The 10,220-nt window shown below is 34.9% G+C and overlaps 3 protein-coding genes across 3 annotated transcripts in view; all 3 read right to left on the reverse strand.

Annotated features, from left to right (window-relative positions):
* The window catches only part of LOC110421469 (2-hydroxyisoflavanone dehydratase-like), a 1,736-nt gene extending 606 nt beyond the window's left edge, over positions 1 to 1,130 (reverse strand). Inside the window, 1 exon segment of the mRNA XM_021435067.2 lies at positions 8 to 1,130. Within this exon segment, the coding sequence (XP_021290742.2) occupies positions 8 to 532 (525 nt within the window). The 5' untranslated portion in view covers positions 533 to 1,130.
* A 987-nt stretch (positions 1,131 to 2,117) lies between these two features.
* LOC110421729 (2-hydroxyisoflavanone dehydratase-like) lies at positions 2,118 to 3,435 on the reverse strand. Its single transcript, XM_021435392.2, has one exon. The coding sequence runs from the start codon at positions 3,423 to 3,425 to the stop codon at positions 2,271 to 2,273; it is 1,155 nt and encodes a 384-aa protein (XP_021291067.1). The 5' UTR covers positions 3,426 to 3,435; the 3' UTR covers positions 2,118 to 2,270.
* A 2,540-nt stretch (positions 3,436 to 5,975) lies between these two features.
* Positions 5,976 to 10,220, reverse strand: part of ARIA (ARM repeat protein interacting with ABF2) — a 7,496-nt gene continuing 3,251 nt past the window's right edge. Inside the window, exons 9-19 of the mRNA XM_021435770.2 lie at positions 9,977 to 10,105; positions 9,811 to 9,879; positions 9,585 to 9,644; positions 9,292 to 9,415; positions 9,008 to 9,147; positions 7,877 to 7,940; positions 7,681 to 7,760; positions 7,213 to 7,277; positions 7,010 to 7,127; positions 6,791 to 6,915; positions 5,976 to 6,510 (exon numbers count right to left, since the gene is read on the reverse strand). Of these exons, the coding sequence (XP_021291445.1) occupies positions 6,417 to 6,510; positions 6,791 to 6,915; positions 7,010 to 7,127; positions 7,213 to 7,277; positions 7,681 to 7,760; positions 7,877 to 7,940; positions 9,008 to 9,147; positions 9,292 to 9,415; positions 9,585 to 9,644; positions 9,811 to 9,879; positions 9,977 to 10,105 (1,068 nt within the window). The 3' untranslated portion in view covers positions 5,976 to 6,416. The remainder of the gene's footprint in view (positions 6,511 to 6,790; positions 6,916 to 7,009; positions 7,128 to 7,212; positions 7,278 to 7,680; positions 7,761 to 7,876; positions 7,941 to 9,007; positions 9,148 to 9,291; positions 9,416 to 9,584; positions 9,645 to 9,810; positions 9,880 to 9,976; positions 10,106 to 10,220) is intronic.

Raw genomic sequence — 10,220 nt, forward strand, 5'->3', positions numbered from 1 at the left:
GAGCTATGTTATGGACTATATTGCCTCCTGCGCTGTCACCACCAATAAAGATTCTATCAAATTCACCATGGTTCAACAACCATGAATCTTTTTTGATTTCATTGTCCAAAGAGTGAGAAGCTACCCATTGAAGAGCAGCCCAGCAATCTTCATACGCAGCAGGAAGAGGGTGTTCTGGGACCAGCCTGTATTCTACTGAGACTGCTACAACTTTAGCTTCAGAGACCAAAGCGTTTAGATACCTTTGGTCAAAGAATAAGAAAGCGGATTCAAGACAAAAGCCACCGGCATGGAAGTAAACTAAGATGGGAAGCTTTTCATGGGGTTGAGTGAGTTTTGGAAGTTAAAGGCGAGCTGAGATCAAAGGGTTGTCTGATATGGCTATGTCTTTTGAAGAGACACCAGTTTCAGGGTCTGGTTCGGGTGATGGTGGCACATATGGCGAGCCAAAGAGGCGTTCGACTGAGCCATCTTTGTAGACTTTGATGAGTCCGGGGAGCTCTTTGATTACCTCTTTGGCTGTAGAAATCATTTGGGGTGTAGAGAAGGGGAGAGAGAGAGAGATCTGTGGCGGTGTTGGTTGCAAGTAGGAAGATGAATACTGATCAATCCTAGGGCACGAGAGGAAATTACGATATAAGAAGAAAGTTAATGAGCGGATAAACTGATAACGTTCAATTAGAGGCCAATAGAATTTTCCAAGAAGTCAAGTTGGATTTGGGCTGTGTCTATTAATGTCTAACGAAGCCTGCCATTCACACGTTGTAGGGAGGAGGCTGCCTACTTTGACCTGAATCCAGGGTGCTTTTGCTTTTGTTTAGGCTAGTCATAATCAGGATATATAAATGTGAAGGTAAATAATTTAGGTAAACAAATAACATCAAAACATTCCTTCATTTGAGAAGAAAGCAGAAAGAATGCTCAACAGTGGAATTAATCATTATTGTAATGTAGGGTATCATATTTGGAGTTCTTTTCCTTTCGGTTTGTTTAGATTGACTACGTGCTGACAATTCTTTTTGTTAAAATATGTGTTTCAACTATTCATTAGTAAAACAACGTTTGCCTTTTAAATTAAATTCAAAATTTGCCCTTTGTCTTGTTTTATTTACGCTTAACAAACTCTTCAAAAAAAAAAAACTTGTCTGGATGAATAATTGAAGTCTTTGGAACTTTATTTGTTTAAGATTTGAACTCAATAATTGGACATAATTCAGTCAAATCGACGCCATCAACTTGAATTATGTACACTTTTGGATAAGAAGTGGCCACTTGTTAAATGTTAACAATTTTGTTTGAAATAAACACATATTTTATTTTAAACTATTTTTTATTCTTAATATAATTCGAAGAAGACGTCAACTTCAATTATCATCTTTTTATTTTTTATTATTAATTTTCTTTTTTTTTCATTAAGAAACTAAATGGATTAGTTCCTCAAAATAATATCTAATTCAATGATTGAATTAAGAGCATTAGACTGGTTCAAAAAATTTGAAGTGTAATGGGGGATATTGGTCAATAAATGGTAGACTTCTCCATCGCTCTCTCAGCAAAAAGTTATTGCATGCAGTTGTTAGACTCTCACCTCATCGATAATCCACGCCCCAATGCAAACGCAGCTTGGCTCTTACAAAAAATAATTTGAAACTCTTAAGTCAACTTTCTGTATAATTTAAATTAATTAAGGACGTAATGGTGACTCGTCGACGGCTATAGTGTGAACTAACTTTCTCGTAAATTTTGTTTTATCGTATTCAATTTACATGCTTCTAGTAAATACGTGTAAGATGGAGATAATGGTGTGGGCTCCCTTGAAAAGGGTAGGCTTCGTCATGGATTAAATCGTTTTCTTCGCATAAATTGGGACAACCCTTGTTTTTCTTTGAATATCGAAGATAACAAAGGCATTTCCACCTTCTCTGTTGGAAGTTTGGTGTGGTGTGCCCATTAATCTTTATTCTTTTTCTGTTTCGTCCCACTTTACATTTTTCTGCATAAATTCTAAGCGATTGCGTTTAAGCACCAAATCACAATCAAGAAAACTAAGAAAGACGTTGAGTTCTTGCACTTTTGATGTATGGTTGATCCTGCACAATGAGCTGTAGGGGGGTATCTGGTTCAATATACTTTATTGCTGCAGGTAATAGTTGACATAAAAGTGTAGTTAAGCATGAAGCATTTTTTTTTGGGAAAAGACTAAACAAAAGAAAAGATAAAGGAAATAAGAGCATATCATAAAGAGCATAATTGAATTGAATCGGTTCTTCCTAGACAAGGAAAGAAGCCAGGCGTTTGATCAGTTTCTTAGCTTTCTCAGACTCATAATTTATAATCTGAAAAGCATGATCTTCTCTTTCAACTTGGACCAACTCCAATTCTCCTTTCCACCCACTTTCCTTGACTGCATTATAGTATAAAATCCCTCTATCCCTCAGCGCATCCTTTTCAGCAACACTAACAAGCAACCTGGAACATCCAAGTCCTGCCAAGCTGGGAGCCCCTGGACTCACGGGGTTGATCATCGGATTATCAATGCCTCCAGGAGCCTCTGGGTAAACCAAGTGCCATATGGTGTACATGACGCTCTTCTCTCGTTCTTCAATACTCTTAGGCTCAAAACCAACCGGCTTTGAACCCCAGAAATAAGGGTGTGTTACAAAAGCTCCTGTTATTTTAACACCACCATTCAAGGCCGCTGAGCCAGCCCTCATCAGTATATTGTGAGCAAGGTTAGCTCCGGCGCTGTCACCAGCAACATAAACTCGACCAAAATCAACATAGGTGGATAACCAAGGTTCCTTGTTATCTACCACACAATCAACAGAATGAGAAACAACCCATTGTAGACCAGCCCAGCAGTCGTCATAAGCAATGGGGAGAGGATGTTCAGGGGCTAGCCTGTACTCGATCGAAATAATGACTACTTTGGCATGATAGGCTAAGCTGTTCATGTACTTGGTTTCAACAAACGAGAAAGCGGACTCAAAGCAAAAGCCTCCACCATGGAAGTAGACTAAGAGGGGAACGTTTTGGTGTTGTTCAACCTGCTTTGGTAGGTAAATCCTAGCTGAGATAGGAGGGTTGTCTGAAATAGTGATGTCTTTTGATGAGACTTCAGTCTCCGGGTCTTCGGCTGATGGTGGCACGTTGGGAGAGCCAGCCAGTCGCTCAACCGAACCAGCTTTATAAACCCGGATGAAAGGGAGAATCTCAGTGGCGACTTCCTTGTCGAGGGAATCCATATAGAAAGTGAGGTTTGAAGTGGTTAAAGGTGGGAACCAAGGCCAATAAAAGAGAAAAATTTTGCAAATTTTTTGTGAATGGTTTTGGTGGAATGAAAGAACCCTCATCGTGGTAGACAATTTATACAGCATGTGGAAAAACAGCTTGCTAAGCAAGTTGCATTCTAACATTTGACTCATGGTACATGATTTTCTTGTTTACAAAACAGGATTAGACTCCTCCCTTTTTCAATTATATAACAAAAAAAAAAAAAGCAAGCCAAACTTGACCTTTGAATAAATCTACGCCATCGATCTCTTGTGAAGATAAGTTTTAGCCATTTATGCCTATAGAATGTTTAATCAATATCTATCCCAACCTTATCGATGGAAACCTATCCCTAGAACAAAGCTTGTCGGTAACATAATAAGTTCCCAATAATATTTCAACTTTAGCTAATGTAGACCCACTTGTCCTTGGATCATGTCCATATATTTTTGGCACTACAGTGGTCCATGATTTGGTACCAAGTGTAATGATACATTGGAACTATTAATTTGCCACCAATCAGGGCACTAAAACTGAAAAGTTTGGTTTACATTAGACACCTTGTTTACTTAAATTTTATATTTTACTAAACTCTATATACTTTAAAAGATTAATATTAAGACACTATTCCTCTAATAAATAACTTGATTGGGTTTGAAATTGATTAAACATAATTTTGATTTGGATTTGGGCACATAGAAGGTGGCTTAGTGGCATAAAAGAAAATTAAAAGAGAAAAGAAAATTAATTCTAGAGTTAGCATGAATTTCAAACTAATGTGTATTTGCTTTCCAACCTTGAGATTTCAGCTTAGTAAAATAAATCATCTTAATTACTTTGAAAAAGTTTTTAATATGGAAGAATACGTGGGAGCAAATCAAGTAATAGAGTTGAAGTAATTCGTTATCTTCTTTACATAAAAGTGGGGCCTCCAAGGTACTAATTTTAATTTAAGGAGTATTTAAATCAATCACTTTTAATATTTTGAGGGTTGGTTATTTACTAATATTATACGTATTAATAAAATAATTAAAAGTAATGAGAAATTTAATTGACACATGAAAGACAACTTAAACTATGACGTTGGAAAACGAGACATAATATGAACCACTACAACAAATTGTAAAACAATACTTCAAAATCAAATTTTAGTCACAAATGATGACTCCAAAATCTAATCTTCTAGCGAGTGGCAGAGGGAATGAGAGCTAGTAAAGGCTTTATCTCCTTAAAAGTTTTAAATTTTATAATTTTTTTTTGTTCAAAATTTTATAGTTTTACCTTTGTAAATTTTGAATTTCTAATATAATTTTTTTATAAATAATGTTTTTGCCTCCAAACGTGAAATTCTGTTTATGTCAACACTAACGCACTAATTCTAAATTTTCACTAAGTACCAAAAAAATCTTTTCCCGCTTCATAATGTAGTGCCATATTACTAAAAGTCCACACAAAAAAAAATTATAATTAATAAAAATTAAAATTTTTTAATGATAAAAGTAAAAATTATTGTTTTGATAAACTTTGAGGGATATTTAAGTTAATGGCTTTTATTAGCATTTATTAGGTTGGCACTTATTTGCCAAACTATAGGTATAAAAAGCAATTAGACAAAAAATTTGACACATGTAAAGCAGTTTAGAAAAATAAAAAAGTAATTATAAATAAAAAATTTAATTTGAAATAGGAAAGACCAATTATATTATTATTTAATAAATCTAAATTTAGTAAGAGCTTTAAATTAATGTGCATTTATTCTAAACCTTGAAATTCAAATCAAGTAACACAATTATATCTCATTTTCTAGACGGATCGTGATCAACATAAGAATCTATATGGTATGACCCACTAAATCCAAATAAGCCTAATTTAATAATGTGTGGACTAATTATCCATCACATTCACATATTAATTCATCATCAATTATAAATATGCATTTAATTCATTAATATTATCATATTTTAAAACTTCTCAACATAAAGTGTGATTTCTACCACGTTTTATTCAAGTATTTACATAATAAAATCAATTATAATTCGACACGTATTCTACGCCTTTATTGCTTTTATTAGCATTTATTAGGTTGGCACTTATTTGCCAAGCTCTAAGTATAAAAAGTAATTAGACCTAATGGAAATTTTAATAGACACATGAAATGCAGTTTAGAAACATAAAAAAGTAATTATAACTAGTAAAAAATTTGACACATGAAAGACAGCTTATATTTCTATTTAATCTAAATTTAGTAAAAATTCTAAATTAATGTGCATTTACTCCTAACCTTGAAATTACAACTAAGAAACAAATCATCCTACTACGAGAAATTTCTGAGACCACTACATGAATAAAGAAATACATGAAAGCAAATCAAACAATAGAGCTGGAGTGATTCATTATCTTCTCTGTATAAAATATAAAAGTGCCATTTCCAACATAGGACAATTCTAATTAGATTCCGTACCAAATTTTTTTTTTACAATTTTTATAATAGTTATTGTGTTTTAATAGGAGTCTGACCAAAAGCAACCTAAAGGATTGAATCAATGCATTAATTTTAGTATAAAGAGTCTAGAAAAAAGAAAAATTAAACTTTTTCTATAATAAGGTAAGATTATTAATTTAATTAACATTTAAAGTATTTAAATCAATCACTTTTCATACCAAAGTTCGGAAATTAAATGAAGATAAACTAGTGGTCGTACTTGTATGGAAGCACTACTAGATTCATTGGTCTTTTCAAGTATTCTTCAACTTTTACACAGGAAAATCAAGCATTCACCAAGAAACTTGCAACTGCTCATTTGAACAAGCATTTTCTTAGGCCAAAAAATTTAAAAAAAAAAAAAAACAAAGAAGAAGAAGCATTTTCAATGAATGCCAACTCTGTAAATAGTTGGAATACATTTAAATCTAATAACCAACACAGTCCACGAAGATCAATGTGGAGACCAAAAGACAATGAATTAAAGAAGAAACCTTATAGCTTTTTCTACAAGCATCGGTAACTCTGGCATCAGTAATGATTATGAACCACGCTACAAAGAACCAATTAGAACCTTCCATCGGCTCCACAACATCAAAGAAGATCTGCTACTTTCTGTACAACGTATCTAGTTAGAGATCAGGAGTTAAAAACCAGCCTTCTATAGCCGAAGGTTATGTGGGTTAGGTCTTGTAAGTGCTTTCGCAAAGTAATTGCGGATCTCCGGAATTATGCGCTGGATTAGATGCAAGTGCCTGCAGTTACACACCATGTGCACAAATTTTTCAGCTGCTGAGATAAATTTTAATCCTGCAACTAATATTAGCGAAGACGAAAGCAAGCTACATCATGAAAATCCTGCAGACAAGCAGGAAGAAGAAAACAAGCTACATCATGAAAATACCGCAGACAAGCAGGTACACAACCACCCAAAATGGGCATTGGAATATACCATAAATAATACTTTGTGATGTTTGACATACTGTTAAATTCCTAAAGAAAAGCCGAGATGTGGAAGTTGATTCCAGTACATACCCAGGTCTTGTGCTCAATCTATCAAAATTCTCCAAGATGAACAAAATGCAAGTGTGCCTCAATGATATAGCATGGAAGGCTTCTGAGAGTTCATACATGCTTGAAACATTTTCCAGCGATATATCCTTGAATGAAAACAGAAAAAAGCATCAGATGTCAAGTTTCAATTTTAAAGCAGCAAAAGGATTCAAAGATCTCCAGACAACCCTTTTGGCTTACCTGTGCAATGGTATACTCGCAGAGTCGCTTAAGTCCCTCCAAAAGATATTGATCAGCTGCTCTGAGCAGATCTTGAGCAATATCCAATGTAACATCTACTGATCCAGTGTATATAAATCTGTACAAGAATGAAATCACGTAAATTATTGATGCTCGAAAAGGAAGGGACTGTGGGGAAGGGATTGACAAAGAATTTGTAATACCTCATCATCAACTCAAAAACCTCCCATCTAATGTTTGGAATTTCAATATCCCTTGCATCTTTTTCCTGCAGAACATGCCAAGAAGACTTTAAGCATGAATGTCATGTAGATACAAAACATTGTTTCCATCCTGTAGGGAGTGCTATAGGTTTAAGATTAAGCTAAACTAAAAATAAGAGTACTAGCTACTTTCAAAAAGAATAAAATAAGGCTTACAGTTACAAGTGAAAAGCCTAAGTTTGCAAAAATAGATCAGTTTAGTGCATTTCCAAGATCATCAGAAATAAAGGATTATATCTCATATAAGCTGGAAGACAAAGCATAAAATGTAGACTCTCCCCGTTGTTGGAAAGATACTTGAATAATAACTCCCATCCCAACACCCAGAGCGAAGGGAATTCTTGGCCACTCTTGGGAAGAGAAGGAATGACCAACTGAGACATTAAAATGCTGCAAAAGTGAACTCACCCGATAACCACCATCAAACATAGCACGAAATGCATCTGAAGAAGCAAGCAGGCAGATTCTGTGAGCATAGAACCGTCTACCTGCAAGAGAAAAGTAAGACAGGGTCTTAACTACAACAAAATCTATATTTTGACCCTCACCAAATGTTTCTCCATATCAAGTATTAGAGCTTTAAGTAAGCAGATCATATAACAACCTTCAACTAGGAACGTAACATCAGATAATGTAGCATTGTTCACATATTGCTCCCCCAAATAGACCTGCATTAAAGTTGTATGTTATAAGATGCACTTAAAATAGAACTTTCAAAAGTATAAACTATTCTCATACCTCATAACCGGTTATGAGAATGCTATAATCTACTCATGCAATTTGAAATGATTATATGAACACACATCCGTACATATATCAGACTCTGGAGCAAAAATAACAATATCTGTAAATAAGTTCTCATAATCCAGATTGTCGGTTTTTCATTTGGTTCCTGAATACATTTGGAAAAGCATAACAGCAAGAAGAAAGAGAGTTGACAATCCCACAATTTCCTTGTTCTTTCGATCGATCCGTCCAAAACTGGAAAAGTACTTGCTTTTATTTTGACAAAAGTTCTTTTTCCTTTCTTTTGGTTTAGAAATTTGTCCTAATTACCAAATCAGTTCCTATTTCAAGGTCTTCAAATTAAACACATACTTCAATAAGATATACTACCGAGGGAGATGAATGTAATTACAATTAAAAAAAATGAAAAGATATATATTTTAATATATGCCCTAAAGTTGGCCAAATAATGCAAACTATGCATTAACTTTCCTATATTTGGTATCCAAACAGTTCGCATGTGATTTTGACATCTTTATTTTTGTTGTTCATCGACTTGCACTTCCCATTACCAAAGTGTGTTCTGCAAACATAATAATCCGAACATGTTCCATAAGATAGGAATTTATAGCTGTTCAGTTTTTCACAAATTTCTATTCCACTGACTAAATAGCAAAATAACCAAAGGATCCTGTAACTTCATGATAGGAAATCTTCCATTAAGGTCCCCTATTGACTGCAATGAGGTATTCTCCTATAGCAGATACTTTGTGAAATCTCCATCATTCTCAAATATTTGGTTGGGTGCAACAGCCATCCAGTCAGCCTAGTTCTATACCACTGTCAACTTCACATTATGATATGAAATCAAACATGGTCATAGATCTAGCCTTACCATAATCATGGAACAGGATAAAACAATACACAAACATGATATATCAATTCAAATTTAGAATTTCAGGCACTGGAAAGGAATGGAATTAGACTAACCAGCTTGTTACAAACTCACCTGTGGTGTTGGAGAAGGGGGAGCTGCATCCATAGGAGAAAGACTCATAGCTTTGTTGGCCAACTTGTACAGAGCAACAGCACCATCAAGTTGCTGCTTAGGACTTGTAGAACCAAGAAGCCCAAGAAGCAGCTCAAGTCCTGCAAGAAAATACAGCACAATCAGCCTCTCAAAGCAGCCCAAACAAGTGTGCTCCACTCATGCAATACCCTAATTTAAATTGCATGGAATTAAGAATATGACTGATTTTTGGGATAACTGAAGAAGGGTAGAAGAATATGGACCATTGTTATCAATGAATATAGTTCTCTGATCCTCTGGGGAACAAAGATGAGCGAGAGCCAAAGCCACACGTCGTTGGACTGGCTTCTCAGCTACTCGCATCAGATACAGCAAATGGTTCAAAACCTACAAAAGGTAATTAAAACCAAAATCTCAGAAATTATACACACAAATTTAATGAGACCTACTCCTTCAAGAGCACTGAAGAGATAGTTCTTTCTGCAGTCCGAACAGCAAAATATGATAAATAAATATATAACAGTAAAGGGTAGTTAATAAGAACGAAAATGCTTACTCGCCCATGAATCTTCTCCTCTAGTCTTTTCAGTGTCTTGGCTACACAGTCTTTTGTTGCCTGAAAGCACCATTACCAATATTAAATCAGTTGAGGAGAAAATATAACATACAACAGGAGCTGGTAAACTTTTGAGGTTCTTATGCATATCATGCCGCAATAAAGAAACTAGTAGCATGAAAACTAAGAGGAGAGCAAGAAGTAAAATCTGAAAGGATTAACATACTTGAACAATAAACTCTCCATCTTGCAGCCGTTGGATCCCACCCACCATAATAAAATCAGATACGTTATCCTATTGGAGAGAAGAGTATATTAACACCATGTTACAGGACAACAAAATATAAATTCAAGCACTTTCCCAGGTTCACAATGATCACATGCTACCATACCTCATTATCTGCAAGACCATAAAGAGCAAATGCAGCATTGTGTTGCAAAGACCCATTCTTTGAATCTAGAAGCTTCAACAAAGGCACCAAACCACCATTATGTGCAATACCAGCTTGGTTGTGTGTGTCCTGAAATCAGAATTACCTTTCAGTGACATAGAACTATCTACTAGTTCCAGCACATGAAGACAGGAAACTTAGTTGAGAGCATCAAGTTTCACAGCAACATAAGACAACAATTACT

The sequence above is a fragment of the Theobroma umbraticum genome, unplaced genomic scaffold, assembly GCF_002168275.2.
Source record: "Theobroma umbraticum cultivar Fairchild unplaced genomic scaffold, ASM216827v3 scaffold_130.0, whole genome shotgun sequence".
In the NCBI taxonomy this organism is placed as follows: domain Eukaryota; kingdom Viridiplantae; phylum Streptophyta; class Magnoliopsida; order Malvales; family Malvaceae; genus Theobroma; species Theobroma umbraticum.